Source organism: Canis lupus, chromosome 8 (genome assembly GCF_048164855.1).
Source record: "Canis lupus baileyi chromosome 8, mCanLup2.hap1, whole genome shotgun sequence".
Taxonomy (NCBI): Eukaryota; Metazoa; Chordata; class Mammalia; order Carnivora; family Canidae; genus Canis; species Canis lupus.
Window position 1 is genome coordinate 45,703,659 of NC_132845.1, and position 21,349 is coordinate 45,725,007.

Below are 21,349 nucleotides of genomic sequence, written 5' to 3' on the forward strand. Positions count from 1 at the left end.
AGCCCACCCTCCTCTGTCTCCACCTCCTTGCCGTTCAAGACTCAGATCCAAGAGGACTTTTTGTCCTTTTGTTTGATTGAGGTGACTTTCACGTAACACAAAATTCACCCCTTAAAGTGAGTGATTCTATGGCATTCAGCACATCTGCGATGTGTCTCCACTTGTGTCTAATCCCCAAGTTTTGTTTTTTGTTTTTTCATTCATTTATAGACGCTTGGGTTTTCACTGTTTAGCTATTGTGTGTAGCGCTGCTATGAATGTCCGTGTACCAGTGTCTTTTTGAGTATCTGTTTTCAGTGCTCCTGGTTATATACCTAGGAGTACAACTGCTGGGTAGTGGTGCATTTCTACATTTAATGTTTTCAGGCAAAAAAAAAAATGTTTTCAGGCAATGTCACATCAAAATAGAGATTTTCCTTGACCCTCAGAACTAATTTTGTCTCCTTTGCCTCCTAAGCAATTTCAAAAACACCCCACATTGAGGTGCCTGGGTGGCTCAGTCGGTTAAGAGTCTGCCTTTGGCTCGGGTCATGATCCCAGGGTTCTGGGACTGAGCCCCCCATTGGGCTCCCTGCACAGTGGGGAGCCTGCTTCTCCCTCTCCCTCTGCCCTTCCCCATCATTTGTACTCTCTGTGCTCTTCTCTCAAAATAAATTAAAAAACAAAACAAAACAAAAACCACCCCACATAGCAAAGCTGGGATTCAAACCCAGGACTTCTGGCTATGAATCCTAGCTTTTTCTGCCCCCCACAGCAGGCAGTCGCCTCTGCCTGGGACTGACCTCATTTTATAGATGAGGGTGCTCATCAGGTTGGGAACCCGTGCAAAGCCACACAGCTCCTAGGTGACAGCTGGGCTCTGGACTCTCAGCTCCAGCGTCTAATCTATGGATCCTGTGGTCTGTACTATGCTCCTAAATGGACAAACAGGTTTCAAAAAAAAAAAATATGCCCCCTTCCATTCCTGCGGATGCTAAGAACCTCGCGATGCTCCATCCCCCATGAAGTTGGTCTCCTCCCAGGATCTGCCATGAGGCTAGTTCTGCAGCAAGGAATGAGCTCCAGGATCTTTGGTTTGGGCATGTTTATTTGGCTCTTAATATATATATTTATATAATTTGGGTTTTTTTTTCCATGATAGGAGGAGAGGGAGAAAAATGACACTTTATTTTGTTTTTCTGCCTTTTCCATTTCTATGCTGCACAGGGATCGGGTGCAGAGCAGGATGCTGGGGCGGGGCCAGGCCGGCAGTGGCTCAGGTGTAGCCCACCAGGCGCGGCGTGCAGGGGAAGGTCTTGCGCATGCTCATGCACTTCTCTTTGTCGATGCAGAGGGTGTTGGCTTTGATGGCCAGCTCGTGCTCCAGCCGGCACTTGGTCATTACCAGCAGCTGCAGCGTGTCCTGCGTCTCCCGCAGTCTCAGCCTGAGGGTCTGTAAGGTGTCATCAATGGTGAACACCTCATTCACAAGCCTGGGGCAGGAGCAGAAAAGAAGGCACAGTTTACCGAGCTGCTCAGCACAGATGTGCCTGCTAGGTGCCAGGAACTGTGCCCAGCACCAGAGGCAGCTGTGAGCAAGATGGACGAGGGAAGACAGAGGTACAGCAGGGAGATGGGGGAGCCGCTGAGGGGTGTGAGCACAAAGGGAGAAACAGGCTGTTTAGGGCAACAATCTGGCAGCTCCTCAGTACGTTAAATGTAGACTTAGCCACATGACCCAGCAATTCCGCTCCTGGGTATATACCCCCAAGAACTGCTAACAGACACTCAAACAAATACTTGTACAAATCCTGGTGCAGCACTAATCACAAGAGTTAAAAGGTGAAAATAATCCCTACATCCTTCAACCAGATGAATGGATAAACAATGGGTGGTCTATCCATACGATGGGATATCGTTCAGCCATAATAAAAACAAATAAAGCACAGCCACCCGCAACAGTATGATGACCCTTGAAGACTCGTGCCGAGTGAAAAGAAACCAGTCACAAAAGGTTATATATTGTACAATCTACATGAAATGCCAAAATAGGTAAATCCATAGAGACAGGAAAGTGAGTGGTTGGCAGGGGCTGGGGGGAGGTGGCTCTGGGGTTTCCTTTTGGGTGGAATAAATGAAGATGTTCTGGAGCTAGATGGTAGGGGTGGCTGCACACCACTGTGAATGTACGAAATATCACTAATACTAAATTTTATGTTGTATGTATTTTGTTCCATTAAAAAAAAGCAACTCTGATAACTTGGTCCCCCTTTCTGGCTGAGGCACGTGTGTTGGCTGCTCATAGGTCCACAATTCTCCAGAGAAGCTGACGGCTCACCAACATAGGGGGACAGGAGGCCATCCCTTGCCTCAAGGTGGGAACAGACAGCTCCATGGTGCAAGCATGCTCCAGTCTCTCCAGTGGGATCGGACTGAATCTGAGCTTCCCTGTCCTACCTCTTCACCCACCTTCTCCTTAAGGAAACTCCCAAAGGCACCAGGAAAGGCCCCCCTGGAGAGGGAACTTTTGATGTGAGAATAAAAGATGAGAACCAGCTGGCTGCGTGAAGCCCAGGAGGGGAGAGTATGCTATAGCTGTGCCATGGGACAGGACTCTACAATGTTGGAAACGTTCTATACCTGCACTGCCCATTCTGCATACCACTGGCCACACAGGGCGCGTAAGCACCTGTGATGCAGAGAGATCACGGAGGAACTTATTTTTAATGGTATTTAATTTTTAATCATTGAAATGTAAGTGGGAGAGCCATACACAGCTGGAAGCTGGCTACCCAAGTGGACAGACAGCATAGTTCTAGAGAAAAGGATAGATGCCAAATCCAAAGCTGGGAGGCCTGGATTTTGTTCTCAGTGCAAGGAGAAGCCACTGGGGGCTTAATGGGGTGGGGTGACTCACATTTTGGACAAGTCTCCAGGCTGCTGTGTAAAGATGAGATTGGAAGGGGACTAGAGCACAGGCAGGAGAGGGGTTAGGAGGTTATCACAATATCCAGATCGAGTGAATTGAACAGTGACCCCCAAAGATGTGTCCAAGTCCAAACTGGCAGGGCCTGTGAATGTGATGTTATTTGGAAATAGGGTCTTCATAGGCGTATTTAAGTGAAGGATCTCGGGATGAGATCGTCCTGTATTTAGGATGGGCCCTAACTCCAATGACTGGGCTCCTTATAACAGGAAGGAGGGGGAGATATGAGACATGGAGGGACACATGGGAAGAAGGCTGCAGAGACCAAGTGGTGAGGCCACTCCACGCCAAGGGCGCCAAGCATGGCTGGCAACACCAGAAGCCAGGAGGAGGCACGGTGCAGCCTCTCCTCAGGACCTCGGCAGGAACCAGCCCTGCCAACACCCGGATTTCAGACAGTTGGCCTCCCAAAGTGTGAGGGAATCAAGGAATGTTGTTCAAGCCACTTGGTCTCTGCTGACTTGTTACAGCAGCCTTAGGGAATGAATGATATGCCACATGAGCTGTGATGGCAGCTTGGTGGCAGGGCTGTGCTCAGGCCTAGGGACACGCTACTGGAAGGGCTTGAGTTGGCTATCAGGGTGGGCTTCCTGGAAGGAAGCCTGGGCTAGAGAGAGGTCACAGAGCAGCCTGGAACCCCTCTGCTCCTTGGGGCTCTAGCCCAGCACTGTCCACCAGAACATTCCGAAGCCTCAGGAACATTCTGTGCTGTCCAACATGGCAGCCTCTCGCCACCCACGTGAGATGTGGTTTGTGGATATAAGGAGCTGAGTTTTAACATTTATTTCTGTTAATTAATTTAAATGTAAATTTAAATGGGTGTTCATTTTCGGGAATGGGCATGGATAGGACCTGACCCATGAGGGAGGGTCAGAGGGGGAGGGGTTACCTGTAGAAGAAACAGGAAAGAAGGCCCAGAGGTGGGAAAGGAGGGATTGGGAGGTGAGGGAGGTAATGCAAAGCCAGGGCAGTTCAGCTGCTGGAGAAGGCAGACGGCTTGAGTCCAGTTCTCTGCTCAGTTCCCAATACACTCGTGCATACACACAGACACGCACAGACACACGTGTGCGTGCACCCACACTGCCTGGGGCTCCTTAGGCAAACATGGCCCATCCATGCTCCTCGTCTACCCCTTTCAGAGGCACAGCTGGTGGACGAGGAGGTGGGGAGCTTGTTCTAGAGTAGGAGGTCCTCAAGGACAAATCTAGTCCCCAAAAGCCCTGTTCTGTGTAAGTGATGATCACCCCTCGGGTGGGTCATCAGAGAGCCCTCGGCCCCACAGGGTGCTGGAACCCAACCTAAGCATCTAAAAAGTGGGGGCAGTGCAGGAGGGATGGGGAGAGCTTCCCCCAAGTCCTCAACAGGGACCTAGACCCCCTTCCAGCCCAGCTGGGGTGGTACCCTGGACCCTGCACCCACTTCCAGGGGCGAAGAGCTTCCGGGCAGCAGCAGGCTGCGGAGTAGGTAGCCAGGCCTTCCAGTTCAAAGCCTGGGGTCACATTCCCTGCCCACTCCCTGCCCACACACACACCCAGCTTTTCCGTTTCCTGAGTGATTATCTGGCAGCAACGAGGCTGTGCAAACATCAAACACCATCACCTGGAGCCATCCAGCATTTTCTCTTACAATATTCTTCCTCTCTTTACTCCGGCTCTCTTCCCATCTGCACACATCTAGCTTAGGATGAGGACAAGCCCCTGAGTCGTGGGGCATTTGTTATGCAGCAACAGGTGGCTGATACAGTGCCCCTAACGTGGAGGGCACACAAATTCCCACATCTGATGGCCTGTTCCTGCTTTGCCTGGCCCTCATCCCATTCCAGACCCCTACTCCAGGCTCACAAAGCCCTGCTCTGGGCCTGCAATGAGCTTCCCCCGCCTCTGATGAGGAGACCCTTGGCTAATAGACGCAGCCCCTCCTTCACAAATTGGGATGGGCGGGATTAAGCTTTTCCAGGGTACTCGGAGAACTTTACAAGAGAGAGTGCTGGAGACCAAGGGGGTCCCGGAGCACAAGGTAGGGGAGGCCATGGAGGGGACCCCAGAACCCCAGAACCCTGCCCAGTGTCCTGCTGAGCTGTGGGGCCACTTGTCCTGATTGGGGAGAGGGGAGAGGCCCAGTTTTCAGGTTTCCCGGGAGCTCTGGAGACCCACGCCGCCCCGTCCTGAGCTCCCCCACTCACTTGAATTGTGGGATGTCCTTGCACAGCTCCACATTGGGACGCCGGGTCCGGCACTCCAGCCTCGTCTGCGCCACCTTCAGCGGGCACTCCTTGGCCATGATGGACCTTTCCAGAAGCATGATGGTATTCTCCGCCTGGAAGATCTCCTGCAGCGTCTGTGGGGAACATGCGGGGTGTGTCACAGAAGGGGCAGGCTCCGGGTTGGGTGCGTCAGTGAGGACTTCCCCAACCTTGACCTGGTCGGTGGCGGGGGGCATGGGGTGTTGCACTCTTCCTAAAGCAACCTCAGGAAAGCAGCTGGAGCCCCTCTGGTCAGCCAGGACGCTGTGAACACCGGAGAGGGGCAGGTACCAAGGCTGGTTGTGTTTCCAATCTCCAACATCCACTGGAGTCAGCCAGTTAGTATTCAGAGGGAGGGACAGGAGGAGGAGGAGAAAGGCCTGTAAGAGTAACACGATAATCCAAAGTGACAGCTCATCTCTGAATCCACTTCAATCTGACTTAATCTAGATTGTTCTAGATGTTTTTATAATCCAAAATTTACCTTTATAGTAACTAGGTCAGCAAATAAACTGGGAAAGAAGAAAGGAAGGAAGGAAGGAGGAAGAGGAGAAAGAGACTCAAAATTTTCTATTTCCATGTAGTATTTCCCCCAATATAATGCCATACAATTGATGGAAGTACCGATCCCAGGAAGGGACAGGAGAGAGCCTGCTGGGGACCGGGAACATTCTATATCTTAATCTGGGTGGAGGCTTCCTAGGTGTAAACATGGGTGGACAATCTTTATCAGAACTCATCAGGCTGTACACTTTCGAGAGCAAATAAAGCTAAAGCCAGAAAAAGGTCAATCATGAGAAAAGATTGGCAAAATGGTGATGTTCATGTTGGGTGCCTGGGGGTCTTTTACACAAGGATGCTCTTTACTTCTGTATGTTTGAAATCTCCCACAATAAAAAACAAAAGCACGAGAGGACTAATGAAGAACCGGCGCCCTGGCGCAGTCCGTGACCCGAGGGACCCCGATCCCACACCCGGCTGACCACAAGCGCACCAGAATTGAGAGTACCCCGCACACGTCACCCCACTGTGGCTGACGTCCACTCCCCTCCCTACCACCATGTGACCGGGTCTAGTTCTCATGGTGCCCCTCGCCTTCCAGAAGACTCCTTGTGCGTGGGCTGTGCCAACCCCCCTTCCAGTGGCGAGGTTCCATGTTCTCCCTTCCTGACCAGCCCCCAGGTGGCACCCTGCCCCGGGACCTCCCACATCCCTCCTTCTGCTAGCTGTCTGTCCATCTCCCTCACTAGTATGTGCCCTCCAAGAAGTCGGGGGCTCTGTTTTGTCCCTGTGGCATCCCCGTCGCCAGGAACGGTGCTCAGTGCAGATTGAGGGCTGCCAGATAAAACACAGCACACCCAGTTTAGTGTGAATTTTGGATCGACAACAAAGCGCCTTTTAAGTGTACATGTCAGCTACTGCACGAGACATACCTAAAAAAAAAAAAAATTTGTCGTTGCTCTGAAATTCAAGCTTAACTGGGCATCTTGCATTTTTCTTCTTTTTTTTTTTTTTTGCATTTTTCTTCTTTTTTTGCATTTTTTTCTTCTTCTAAATCTATCAACTCTATTCATGGTAGGAATTCAATAAAGTCATAGAATGGGTGAATAAATGAATGAATGGATCACAGTGGGATCTGGGAGTCTGGATGTTTAGCTAGCTCCTCCATGGTCCTTATCCACAAATGAGGTTTGGGAATAGTGTGGCCCTGGACTTTATATGGTCAGGTTCATCCCTGATTTCGATTATCAGGGAAAATTGCTCACACACAAAAATGCCAGGGCTCCTGAATGGGGTGGGATTGCGAGTATGAGACCTAGTCCCTGCCTTCCGGGACATTACATTCACATTGTTTTTCATCTATTTGTGAGCTAGGAAACATTCACAAATCCTAACAGTACTGGGATGACTATTTTAGCTGGGTGGAGCCCATATTCTATGGGCACCAAGACATTGCTTTAAAAAAAAAATTATTTTCCCCAAAAGATTTAAAGTCCTGGCTTCCCTATTAGCTTAGGGAGGGGAAAAAGTCTAGAAAGAGAGCATTTTGCTATTTCAAGGTAACAGCAGGATGCCCTCTCCCTATAGGGCTATGGGAAGGGGTGGGAGGCTACTGGGCCTCCTTCAAACCCCGGGAGGAGGAAGGCTCCTCACCTGGTCCTCAGTGAGCCACCCAGAACCAGAGTGGCGCCGACCACATGTTGGTTAAACATTATCCTATGAGAATGTTCTGCGCTCAGCACGTGAGCTGCCATGTAAACACTCCAGTGGGGGAGGGAGGGCTGGATATCTCTCTTAGGAGCTGTAGGGATTTTTCCTTAGAAATACATGCCCTTTTGTGTGTGGAGGGGTGGGGAGGAGCTGCCACAGATGCAGATCTCAGGAAGCACAACCCCAACCTGATACAGAAGAAAACCAAGACTTCTAGAGATGAAAAAAGCTTCTTAGCATCACACTGCCCCGTGCAGAAAACAGCCCCTCCGTCTCCCATCTACACGTCTGTGGCCTGTTGGCGGCGTGGGGTTAAGGAGGACATCACAGAGGGTCTGGCGGCTGGTGGGACCTGCCAGGCCTGCCTCAGCCTCAGCCTGTGAAGGCAGCTCCCAGCACACTCATCTGCTGCTAAGGAAACCTTGAGGGTTGAGATGCTCCGGGCCAGTGTGCCAAGGCTGTGCTTGTCTTGCTCTTTCCTATTTGCTCCCTCCATCCCCTGGTCCCCAGCTCAGAGCTTGGCCAGCCTCCCTAGTGGCCTGAAACTTGACATAAGGCCTGTCCCTCGGGTCTAGGGATGGTGTTGACACTCATTCACAGGCTCAATCGCCTCTTCAATTCACTCTATTTAGGGTTTCATTCATTCACACGTTGCCTTCTCAAACGTTCACCGAGGACACATTGGGTGCAGAGCACTTCTAGGAAGGGGACGCCACAATGAACACAAAAGATGGAAAAAACCCTGTCCCGGGGGAGCTCACATTCTAGTGGCGACTTCACTCATTCATCTGCTCCTTTGTGCAACAAACATTTTTTGTACCCAACACGTGTTTCTTAGCACTGACAAGTGCTTCCTACAGCTGCAAGCGCTTTCTTCAACATCACAGAAATTCAAGTTCCTGCTGCCACCCTCTCTCGGTTTAAAAAAAAAAGACGGAACACCTGGGTGGCTTAGTGATTGAGCGTCTACCTTCCGCTCAGGGCGTGATCCCAGGGTCCTGGGATCAAGTCCTGCATCGGGCTCCCTGCAGGGAGCCTGCTTCTCCCTCTGCCTGTGTCTCTGCCTCTCTCTGTGTGTGTCTCATGAATAAATAAATAAAATTAAAAAAAAAAGACTTAGGGGGTGTGTTTAGTGTACAGGACTCTGGCAGGGGACGGGGCCACAGGAGGGGCATCTGATACGAGTTCATCTCAGTTCTTGGGGAAGTCCCTCGTGAGCACAGTGGAGGGACAGGGACACAGCCACAAGCCTGGTGGGTGGAACCCAGAGGTTTCTGCCGGCAACAGGCTGTAGCTACCTTTTAACAGCTTTGCTCTGCTTTCCTTCTCTATATCCTTCTCTGTATCCCTCCAGTGAAGGCAAGTGCTATTGGGTCTCCAATTAAACAAGGGATAGAAATACGGTTTGAAGGATCGTGGTTTTAAGCATTTGTCAGGGACTGGAGTTACAGAGAAATACAAATACTAGCCCCGGGGGCTCGTGGATATGGTAATATTGGGAGGGTGGCCCAGGAGCGAGTAGAGTTGGGAAACCCCACATCACACTGTCCCCCAGGTACACAGATCCAGCAGGTGAGAGAGTGGAGGGGGGCTGGGGAGCGGGGGCGGGCAGTTACAGCCCAAATGAGGATGTGAAGGGGTGGAGTCCCCTGTGAAGTCGTCCACCTCCCATCTTCCGGAGGCTGGCATCTGGTGGTGTTGAGGGGGTGGGGGCAGTGCTGGGGCTGATTGGTGGTTGTTTCTCCAAGTCACCACCTCCTGTCTCCTATGGGCGTTTCTTGAGCAGGCCTGCCTGTGGATGTTCCAGAACAGTAGGGGTTTTCCAGAATTGGCCACTCTAGAACCGGCCGATGACTCATACCCAAAGCAAATATGCCCAGGTGAATGTACTCTGCTGAGACTGTTCCCCACAACCTCGTGTCCAGGCTCTGTCACTCACGCCAGGGTCCTTTTCGTTGGAAGGGAGAAAAAAGCCACACACACTCACACATGTACACACACACACCCATTCATTCTGTCTTGGGGGCAGCTCCTGCCCAGCCACCCCCACCCCCACCCCGGTCCTACCAGCCTCTAAAGCTTCAGGAGCCCCATGTGCAATGACACAGCCTCCAGAAGTTTGAGGAACGACACCTGCAAAGGCTGAGAGGCAGAGACCAAGTGGCCTGCACACACAGTAACCTTGACTTCATGCCCACAAGGAAGCTAAGGACCTGCTTGGTGCCAACAGAGGCTCCAAGTGCCAGCCTGGCCCACCAAGCTCCAGGTCAGCCTGGTTCCGGGACCCCAGATTCCATAATGTGCCCTGAGAGAAGAGCCCCAAGTCTACGAGGGCGATGCACATACCCGAGTACATCCACTCCTGGGTATACACTGTCGTATCGCAAGACCACTAGGAACATCCATGTCGAGGATGTTGAGTGCAGTATCACTTGGAGTGGGCAGTGAGCTGGCAGTGGGTGCCCTTGGCCACAGAGAAGGACGAGAAGAAGACAGCAAGTGGGCCCTGCAGAGGATTTTGGTGGCTGTCAGGTGCCAAGGGTTAGGGGTGGATGGAACCAAGGCCGGATCTTTAAAACCATGCAGGATGAGCAAAGAAGGAAACAGAATGAGCTATATTACAGGATCCCTTTTGAGAAAATTAAAATCCCTGCACCTACAACAGCCTTATACATTTTGAAAGAATACATCTCAACTAAGGGATCCATGTCCAACAATTAAAACAGTCGTCTATGGGAAAGTCGTCCAGGGGAGAAAGGGAGTGAGCGTAAAGTAGGGGGATAAAAGGAAGGAAACGAAAAATAAGCAAAGGGCTTTTTACAAACAGGATGTGCCAAGAAGTGAGGAGTATGATAAATTCCTCTCTCTTCACTGGGGTCAGAAAGGAAAATATTCCCATAACCCTACCAAATTTAAGCTTCCTTTTAAAATAACTTTAGTTTTTGCTTTTTTTTTTTTTTAAATGGGAGAAAGCCAATTAAAGAAAAAAATACCATCTGACAGTAAAGGGTATTGTTTCTTGAATTTGGCTGCATGTTAATTTTTATTTTTTTTTTTTGAGTAGGCTCCACACCCAGCATGGAGCCCGACGTGGGGCTTGAACTCATAACCCGGAGATCAAGGCCTGAGTTGAGATCAAAGGTTGGATGCTCAACTCACTGAGCCACCTGGGCACACCGGATTTGGCTGCATGTTAGGATCACCAAGAGGGTTTTTAAAAAGATAGATGCCTGGGCCCCTTTCCCGAGAGGTTCTGATTTCATCGGTCTGTGTATCAGGTCAGCAGAGCTCCCTGAGCATTTCAAAGTGCAGTCATGGTCAGGAACCACTGGTGCGAGGGATGCAGAGACAGGCAAACATTGAAAGTCTCCAAGGGAAGGAAATGGGTTAAGGACCACAGCCAGGGACTTGGTGCTGTAAGTCAGGGTGGCTGTCTCGGCAGGAAGCCCCAGGGAGGGTAAAGGGATTAAGTTCATCCCCAACACCTACCAGAAGGTAAAAAGGTAAAAGACTTTTTTTTTTTTTTTTTTTGAGACGTGCTTTGGGTTTCCCGAAAGGAGCCTGGGGAAGGAGCAACTGGCTCATCACAGGGTTGAAAACCTGGTATTCTGATGGCACAGCCCAGAGCTGTGCCCTCCTCCCACCATGCCCCGGGGAATCCAGACCCCAGGGAGGAAGGAAGGCAGGGAGGAAGGTCTGAGCACACGCAGCCTTCCAAGGTGGGAAGGTCCGGGCAAGCTGAACACGGTCCCAAGCTCAGGATCCCTCAGACTCAAGGCACCTGTTATATGCAAATGTACATGCACGCACCTGCTCCGGTGCACGCGCACACCCCCCACACACACACAGAATGAGTGTCCCAAACAGCTCCATCTCCCTTTGCAGTCACCCACCCACTTACTGCCAGAGATGGTGTATCCCACGCACCCACATCAAACCCACACACTCCCACCACAGGGCCTTTGTACCGTCCCCTCTGCCTGGATGCTCCTTCCCCAGATGTCCACATGGCTCATTCTCTCACCTCCTTCGGGGTGCGGCTAGAATGCCCAGAAGGGCCTTCTCTGACCATTTCCTTTCAAGCAGCCACCCCCAAACTGGCCAGCACTCCCAACTGCCCAAACCACTGCTTTATTTTCTCTATAGCCCTTACACCAGGTGACACACTATGTGTTTTATTCATTTATGTTATTCATCTCCCCAACCAGAAAGTTAGCTCAAAGTGAGGAAGGACTTTTATTTTGCTCACTGCTGAATCCCCAGTGTCTATACCAATCGGTGCTTGGCACATAGTAATAATAATAAGAAGAATAATAAGAATAATAAGAATAATACTGAACAGCCAACACTTGAAATAGTGCTCACTGTGCACCAGGCACTTTGCAGAGGGCTTTGCATATATGGACCAATTGGTTGGTGCTCAATGACACTTGCCCCCAGGACGGATTAATACACGCCACGGGGTGTTTGGTTAAAAAGAGGACGGTCGTTGGCACCAGCCTGCCTGAGTCTGTTTAAATCCTGGCCCAAGCTGGTTGACCTTAGCAAGTGTCCTAGGGTCTCTGAGCCTTTCTAGTAAAAAGGGGATGCTAGTTACTCCCACCAAATGCAGAGCAGAGGTGAGGTGACTGGGGGCAGGCCCGGGAGGAGCCCCTCCACTGCCCGGCACACAGACACACACACACACACAGACACACACACACACACACACACACACACACACACACACACACATCCTTAGAGCCACACGATGAGCACCGGTGCAGCATCCTGCTTCCCAAAGCAAGTATGTGCACGCGTGTGTGCGCGCATTTCTCCTACAAACACACCCTGGAAAGAGCCACAGGAAAGTCATCATCCCCCTTTCCCATCTTTCCTAGACCGGGGTGAGTGATGTCTGTCTGTCTATCTCTCTCTTTCCTCCTCTCTCTCCCAGCCCCTGAGCTGTGAGGGGCACCTTGAGCCCTAGAAGCATCCCCTCTCCCGTAGGCCCCAGGGGTATTAACCGTTCTGCTCCCACAAAGCCCAAGAAGCAGGGGGAAAGAGGCTCCTGAGGCAGGGTGCAGCCTGGCTCACCCAGGCTGGGCGGGTCGCTGCGGGATTGGCCCAGGGGGTCACCCCATGGGAGGAGCCTCAGCAGCCTCACTCAGAAGCTGGAACTCAGTTGGGAAGGAGGTGGAGGCAGTGGAGGGCTCAGCTCACCCACCGGGCTCCCCTAGTCCAGGGCTCTGTGCTCTGTGCTGCAGCCGCAGGGTTGAGACAGGAGGTCTGGGGGAGTCCTGAGCCTCTCATCTGCAGTGCATGGTTTGGGGGAGCAGTAGGTCACTCTGGGCCACTAAGCCCCTCTGCAGTCACACAGATCTAGGTTCAAATGCCAGCTCCGGCTCTTCCCCACTGTGTGACCTTGAACAGGCCACTCCACGTCTCTGTGCCTCATGCAATCAAGCTCTTAACATCTACCGAGCCCCTTCACCGAGGAGCCCCTTTCACAGAGCCAGACACTGGGTGGGGGCACTGGTTCTCCTGTGCAAAACCAGCATAACAATAACTCACCTGCATTACATGAGATAGTGTGTGCAAACTGCTTAGTCCAGTGCCTGGCACATACCATGGGACTGTCCTGCACCCCCACTCTATCCCTGACCCCCATCCTGCAATGTTCAGTCTATTAGATTTTTTTCCTTTGGGATCATTGGTCTTTTTCCTTTTCTTTCTTTCTTTTTTTTTTTTTTTTTTACTGTACGAAAGTAGGAAACTTAGATTCATTTGACAGAATTTGTTTTCTCAGGCAACCCATAAACTCCCTCAGACCTCCAGTCCAGGGCTCAGGCTTAGCTTCCATTAACCCACTTATTTGGATGTAAGGGGTCAAGGCAGCCTGTGCAAGGGAGGAGGAATGTCCTCTTTCCCAGCCTCTGGAATGTGGCTCGGAGAGGCGGCCAGCCCAGGGCAGATGGCGGCCCACATCCTCCCAACCAAACTTCTTTTTGTTAACCAACCCCCCTCCAGGCAGATACCCAGCCACAGGGGCCTCCGTGCAGGGTGTCTCGGAGGTAGGAGCCTTGGGCAGAAAAGTCAGGAGACCCAGGTTCCCATCCAAACCCTAACACAAACCAGCTGTGGAGCCCACGCCCCCACTCAGAGCCCTGGGCCACAGGGGTGATTTCCTTACCGGGCACATGGGGATCAAGGCCTGTGCTCCCTCGCTGGCTAGGGTGCTGCAAGGTCTCCCGGACCAGGCGATGTGCTCTGTACCCTAAACCATGGCCAGTCTTCCCCGCGTGCCTGGAGCCACTTCCCTGGAACCCAGCCTGAGACCTGTCAGCTGCAGGGATGGCTCTGGTGTGTGTGTTTTTAAGCCTTCATTCAACCCTGTCCAGATGTCCAGGAGTCCGAGTACACAGCCTTCCGGAGCATCTGGAAGATGCTCTAACAGCGGACAGCTTTTTCTGTAAAGGTCAGTGTGGTAGATATTTCAGGCTTTATGTGGTCTCTGTCACGGCCACTTGGGCACTGTGGTGCCAAGGGAGCCCCAGATAATATGTAAATGTACAGAGATGGGGGGAGATCCTGTGTTTCAATAAAACTTTATGTACAAAAATAGGCTGAGAGGGGGAAGAGTGGGCCTTGGGGCCAGAATTTTGAGACACCCTGCTGTAGCCCATCACAGACAAATCCTGATTACCCTAAGCAGCCCATGTCGTGCAAGGCTGCTGCTCCTCTGGGGTTTCCTACATTTAGAAAATCATTTTTCTACTGCCTTGTCACTCCAAGTGCAGTCTGTAGACTGGCATCGCTGTGGACTCAGAGCGCTTTTTAGAAACGCAGGGTCTCAGGCCCTGCCCCAGACCTACCAAGGGAATCTGTGTTTCAGCAAAACCCTCAGGATGATCCCATGCACCATAAAGTTATAAAGTGGGAGGATGGGCCCGAATTTGTAGTTTGGCGGGGAGCTCTCTGGCTGCTGCCACGTGGAGGGTGGAAGCAGGAGGGCAGTGGGCACTGGAGAAGCAAGAGGACCCACACCGAGGTGGGATGGAGAGACATGGAAGGAGAAAGGTCACAGGGGTATTCAAAAGGTAAAACAAGGAGCACTGGTAGCAGATGGGAGGGGGCCAAGTGAGGCGAGGCCAGGTTTCACAGATCTCAGCCTGCCCAGCCCTAAAATTAGGAGGAACCTCCTAGAAGAGAGGCGTGGGAGCTGCCAGCCTGCACATGAATGCCAACACCTAAGTCCTGAGCATGCGGCCTGAGCAAATCACCACACCTCTCTGAGCCTCAATACCCCCATCCATATAACGGAGATGACAGTAGTATCCACCTCAGGGGGTGACTGAGACGACTGATGTAGGCACCCCACGTTTAGCACTGTGGCTGGCACACAGCCAGCACGCTCTAGATCTGGGTTTCTCAACCGGAGCACTTTCCACCTGTTCATCTGTCCATCCATGTATCCATCCGTCTGCCTATTTGCTATCTTTTTTCTTTCGTCTTCATTTTTAAAAAAATTATTTGTGAGAAAGTGGGCAAGCATGAGTGGAGGGAAAAGGGGGAAAAAGGAGAATCAGATGCCCCACTGAGCAGGGAGCCTGATGCGGGGCTCGATCCCAGGACCCTGAGATCATGCCCTGAGCTGAAGGCAGATGCTTAACCAACTGAGCCACCCAGCCGCACCTTCGCACCTTTCTTTCTTTCTTTCTTTCTTTCTCTTTCTTTCTTTCTTTCTTTCTTTCTTTCTTTCTTTCTTTCTTTCTTTCTTTCTTTCTTCTTCTTCTTCTTCTTCTTCTTCTTCTTCTTCTTCTTCTTCTTCTTCTCCTCCTCCTCCTCCTCCTCCTCCTCCTCCTCCTCCTTCTCCTTCTTCTTCTCCTTAATACCAGGAGCCCAGGGCTTCTCAGCCTCAGCACTACTAACATCAGGGGCCGGGTGATAGTCTGTGGTGGGGGCCATCCTGTGCACTGTGGGATGCTAGCAGCATCCCTGGTGTCACCTGCTAGATGCTAGCAGCACCACCTCCCCTGCCAAGTCATAGCAACCAAAATGTCCCCATCGTCAGATGCCCCCCTGGGGTGCAACACTGTCCCGTCGGAGGGTCACCAATCTAACCATTACCTGTTATTTTTTTACGAGATTTATTTGTTTGAGAGAGAGAAAGTGCAAGTGCGAGCAGGGGAAGAGGCAGAGGGAGAGAGAGAATCCCAAACGGACTCTGTGCTGAGTGAGGAGCTTGCCGTGGGCTCGATCCCAAAACCCCGAGACCATGACCTGAGCCGAAATCAAGAGTCAGCCGCTAAACTGCCTGAGCCACCCAGGCACTCCCAAATGTGACCTGTTATTATTAATCATTACCACTCTTGGGGATCCCTGGGTGGCTCAGTGGTTTAGCACCTGCCTTTGGCCCAGGGCGCAATCCTGGAGTCCCAGGATTGAGTCCCACGTCAGGCTCCCTGCATGGAGCCTGCTTCTCCCTCTGCCTGTGTCTCTGCCTCTCTCTCTCTATGTCTATCATAAATAAATAAAAATAAATCTTTAAAAAAAATCATTACCATTCTTATTATTCTCAGGCTATCCCCGTGGGAGTGGGGGGATGCTCACGACGACTCCCAGCAGGAACTCTGCAGCAAGACACCTGGACTCAGATCGTGGCCCTGCCGTTTACTAGGTGGACGAGGGCAGGCTTTACACAACTTGCTCAGCCTCGGTTTCCTCATCTGTAAAATGGGGCTAACGACGATTCCATCTTTACTAGGCTGCCCGAGGGAAAGAGGACTTAACACAAGGAAAGCACTGGGAACCCTGGCTGCACACAGTAAGCTTAGTCTTCAGGATGATTCTTCTCTTTCTCCTTCTGCTTGTGGCCTGATGGCTCACCAGACCCGGACTGTGATCAACCACTCTCAGCCCTCGCAGGGGAGCAGCTGAGGGCAAACTGCACCACTCACCCACTGCCCTCACCCCAGGCCCCTGGGTGGGGAAAGGGCGAGGTCCACGTTGGAAATGGGCTCTGGCTGTGTGTGAGGTGTGAACGGCAATTGCCGGGTCTGCCTCTGCCCAAACCAACCCCATGGCTCAGCGGAAAAGTGCCCTGATATTCCTGGCTGGAACAGAAATCCACCCAAAGGCTTTGAAAGGGGGGGATGGGTCTGGCGGGGTGGCTCGCCATGTAAAACTATCTGCCTGCGTCTTGTCTTGTGACAGCAGAGAAAGCGTCTAAGGCCAGGAAATTACTTTTGATGTGGAGGGGGAAAAAAATGAATTTAGCAATTCTAGCCGGCCTTAGGCTTCTGGGTGCTTTGTGCAACCTTGCAGATTCATTGTTTTCCAAATCGCGCCAAGCCAAGGGGTTTCCAAGGAGGTGCCTGGCTCAAGTGCAGCCTTCTCTGCTCAGGAAGAGAGAAGGCAGCTTGGAATCCTTTTGCTGGTCAAATGGTGGAAGGTTTTCAAGTAAAGCCACTCCCGGGGACAAGGGGAGAGAGAGAGGACAGGACCGCTCGGAGTGACCTCACCAGAAATTCAGGTCGTGAAAGCTCGAGAGCGTGCTGTCCCAAACTCAGCACATTGACAGAGGCAGATGCTTCTTTGTTGTGGGGGCTGCTCTGTGCCTCGTGGAGTGTTTAGCAGCAGCCCTGGGTTCTACTTGCCATGTCAGTAGCTCACTGCCCTCACAGTTACGACAACCAAAACATCTCCAGATATTGGCAAATGCCACCGGGGAGGAAATTTGCCCCAGATGAGGAGGAGGAGCCTGTTGACTAAGCCCTATTCCCAGCCATTGCTGTCCAGAGGTGGCCAGCTGCCTTTGGACAATGCCAAGCCAATGCAAACACGAGCTGCTGAGAGGCCGTCCGAGGTCAGGGGTCCTGCGAGCCCTGGAAGAGGCTCTCTGCTAAAGAGGACACTTACGTGAGTGTGAAAATTCATGGTCATCCACCAGCTCGGGTCTTCAAGTTCCCTTCATATTTATCACAATTTCTATTTAATTGTGTGCTTTTAAAAAAAGATTTTATTTATTTACTCATGAGAGACAGTGAGAGAGGCAGAGATATAGGCAGAGGGAGAAGCAGGCTCCATGCAGGGAGCCTGATGTGGGACTCCATCCCAGGACCCCGGGATCACGCCCTGAGCGTGATGCTCAACCACTAAACCACCCAGGTGTCCCAAATGTGTTTGTTTTTTAAAAAACCAGTCTCCCCTATTAGAACATAAGCCCCCTTGAGGGCAGGGATCTTGTCCCATTCATGTTGTATCCTCAGAACCTAAATCAGAGTCTAATACATAAGATATGTAAGTGGGCATCTGCTTCCGGGAGGCAGGGAATTAACAGACATTTGTTGCATGTCTACACCTGGGAGATACACCTGGAGGACTTGTTAAAACTCAGATGGATAGGTCCCAGAGTTTCTGATTCAGAAGGTCTGGAATGGAGCCCAAGGATTTGCATTTCAAATACGGGACTGGGTGATGCTGATGCTGTCGGTCCAAGGACCACACTCTAAGAAACACTGGTCTGAACTCAGAACCTCTGGTTCTCAATCTTGGCTCAGGGAGTCTAAAAGGTTGAATAAATATCCAGGCCACACCCCAACCATTTAGATCAGGATCCCTAGAGGCAAGACCTGGGCTTCTGGGTGATTCCAGTGTGCAGCCAAGCCCAAGAACTGCTCCCCTGCACCCTCCCCTCTCATCTCACAGCCTTATACATCAAGACACGGAGATTCAGAAAGTTAGTCACTCTCCCGAGATCCCTTAGCTCTACCAAAATTCATCCCTGGTCTTCTGACTCCAAACTCCATGTTCTTTTGGCCACCTTGCTTGCTCCTCCCTCCAGATGGGAGATCAGAGCCCGGCTTTTGGAACCATCCTTCCAGTTGATCTTCATGGAGCACCAGCACGGAGATGGGCAGAGCTGTTGTTATTCTCACAGATAGGGGTCAACCATTGCCACTCCCATCCTGCAGACGGGGAAAACGCTGGCCTTGGCCACTTAGCCAGGAAGTACTAGGGCCAGAATTGAGTGCAGCCATCTGCACCCACCAGTGGGGCTCACACGTGGAGATGCCAGGGGTATCTGGACCGGGACAAGGAGAGCAAATGCAACAGCCGGGCAGCAGGTCCCGAGCAGGCAAACAGCCAAAGACCCAGAAGTGGACAACCCACAACTTGGAAGAAATTAGCAAATCGCTAGGACCTAGCTGAGGATGAGACAACGCTCTTCCTCGGCCAGGCAGCATCTTATCGGCTTCCTGTGTCAGCTTTAACCAATCCCAGCGATGGCCCCACCCTTGGCTTCCAGTCAAAGGCCGACACCAGCTGGAGCTTGCACTGGGGAGAGGGAAGGAAGAGCTTGGAGTATTGATGGTGGCCACAAAGTGAGCCCGACACAGCCTCATTTGCACCGGCCACCCGGAGCTCAGAACTACTGGTTCTCTCCCGTTCTCTGAGGCCTCTTCTGTCTGGTCCCTCCAGTGTTCTGCATTTGTTGGCTGCCTCCCCAGCTCTGGACCTCAGCCCTCTCTTCCTGATTCCAGCAGTTTCTCTCCCATTTGTTCAGTGTCACTGCTGACAGATATATGGTGACACAGTCCATTTCCCCATCACCCGGCTCTCAGAACTGCCCGTACCTGGGCTCTCACAGGCCCCTCAGGATGGGTGACTCAGGCACACGTGGCCCAGGTACAGCAATGAGACCTATCTCCAAGGGACACAGGTGAGCCTCTGATTCCTCCTGGTGTAAGGGTGAATATTAGGCAGAGATCTACTGCACGCCACCCCAAGGCTTTTCTTGAGTTACCCTGCCCTACCCACATACCATCTGTATAAGGATTTCATTTTTCTTCAAATCAACCCCCTTTTCAGCCTTGGACAAATGTATTTGAAATAGGATCTTAATTTCATTGCCACAAGTGGAAAACCGATCTCCCTCACCATTAATAGAGGGTACCATAACAAGAGAGAAAGTGGGAAAAAGAAGGTTAGTCTAAGTTCCTTTGTCTTTAGGGTTTCAAAGCCTGCTTGAGACTCGATGCCTCGCCGTCAGATAGAAAGATGTTAAAGGCAAATTAGCATCACTTCCAGTCTTGGCGCTATCGGAAAGCCTGATGACACTTGGAAAAGGGAACTTTCTCGCCAAGCTGCAATGGTGTTGAAGGCTCGCACCCGCCCCTCCTCTCCAGACTACCCACAGCCACAGGGGCAGGCAGGCCGGCTCCACTTCCCCTGGTCTGGGCCAGTTTTAGAAAGAGCCGTCAGTAGCTTGGCTGCGGGTACCGGTGCTGGACAGGATCCGGCTGCTTGCAAAGCACAAAAGTATTTCCCACTCCACAATGGGTTCCAGACCTCCTTGGACAAACACGGGGGCTGGCAGTAGGAGCTGGGGCCCTCAGATCGCCGGCTTTGGGCCCTCACCCCTCAGACACTGTGACTTCCTGCGCTGGCACTGCCTCCCAGGCAGGGAAAGGGTGTTCTTTTGGTGTTAATGACCGCTTGGAAAGCAAAACCCCAAAGACATCTCAGAGTAAAAGCAATGGCTTTCAAGGTTAAAATTCATAGTCCTTCTGTGTTCTGCTCAACTCTTCCCATGCCTGACTGCCTTATACATCTGCTTTCTTACATTTCCCCCGACGCATGCAGCAAAACGTGCTAATGCATGAGCCTACAGGAACCCAGGCGAGTAATGCAAATGAGCTAAGTGGCCCATGACAGGGGTGGTGAGGACCAAGGTGAACTGGAGAGCCTGGGCTCCTACTCACTATTCCCCTGGAGAAAGCTGAGCTCAGGGTTGCTAGAGCTACCCACTTTTCTACAGGTTCTGGAAATCTGAACTGTCCTGTGAAATCTCCATTTTTTAACCAAAAAGTTAAAAACAAAAACAAGCCACAAAAGACCTGTATGAGAGTGCATATAAAAGTATGGACATTCATGTCCACTGCAGCTTTAAAGGTGACAGCCCAAACTGGAAACAGCTCTCGTGTCCTTAAACAGCGGAATGGATAAGCAAATTCTGGTATGTGGATACAATACATACCAGGGGTGTCTACGTACAATACAATATCCGCACAACACACACTGCCCCACAATAGAGAGTCAACCAGACTCACAATTACGCTGAGTGAAAGAAGCCAAATGAAAAAAAAATGCATAGGGTACCTCTCCCTTTATAAAATATTTCTAGAAAATGCAAATTCAAGCAGATCAGTGGTTGTGTGGGATGGTGGTCGGGAGTGGAGAAAGATGACAAGGGGGCACAAGGAAACTGCCTTTTATGTGTTCACGATCTTGATTGAGGTGGTGGCCTCATGACATATATTGGTCAAAACTTCTCAAATTGTACACTTCAAACATGTGCACCTAATTACATGACAAGGATAAATAAAGCTGTTAAAAAGAAAAACAACATGGGGGCCAAAGATAGGCGGGCCAAGTTCAGCCCACGGACTACTAGGTTTTGTCCTCGGATTGAAACCGCTCACCAGCGTTTACTTGAGGTGCGGTGCACCACGCATTTCAGGGGGTGGTGCTGGGTTTACAAAGGTGAGGAGTCCCCGGGACAGCAGTGGTGCAGATCAGCCCGGTCCCAGTGAACATGCTGACCCATGGACAACTGGCAGGTGCTACCCAGACAGAGCCTCTCACCTGCACCTTTCTGGCCACACTCTCAAGGTTTTCTCTTTGGAAATCGAAAGCAGTTGAAATTTCTCTGTAAATCAAATGCCCTTTTAACGAGCTGCCAGCTACTCTGTGGGTACTCTCAAAAGCAAACAGGGAGGCAGGGAGGCCACAGCAGTAACCCAGGCAGGAGATGGTAGAGGTCCCCCAGGGTGGAGGCAGAAGGGGGCAGCCAGAGGATCGTGGTGAGGTTCTGAAAGTAGAACCAACTGGATTTACTGATGGAGCGGCCGCGGGATGGGAGAGGAAGAGAGGCATCCTAGTGGGCT

At 51.4% G+C, this 21,349-nt stretch overlaps 1 protein-coding gene across 2 annotated transcripts in view; it reads right to left on the reverse strand.

The window, feature by feature from the left end:
• Positions 1–1,069: 1,069 nt before the first annotated feature.
• Positions 1,070–21,349, reverse strand: part of TEKT5 (tektin 5) — a 39,714-nt gene continuing 19,434 nt past the window's right edge. Inside the window, exons 6-8 of one of the 2 annotated variants that reach the window (XM_072835770.1) lie at positions 5,384–5,587; positions 5,148–5,302; positions 1,070–1,472 (exon numbers count right to left, since the gene is read on the reverse strand). In XM_072835770.1, coding sequence (XP_072691871.1) covers positions 1,256–1,472; positions 5,148–5,302; positions 5,384–5,587 — 576 coding nt within the window. In that variant the 3' untranslated portion in view covers positions 1,070–1,255. The remainder of the gene's footprint in view (positions 1,473–5,147; positions 5,303–5,383; positions 5,588–21,349) is intronic. The other variant, XM_072835771.1, reaches the window with a different exon arrangement.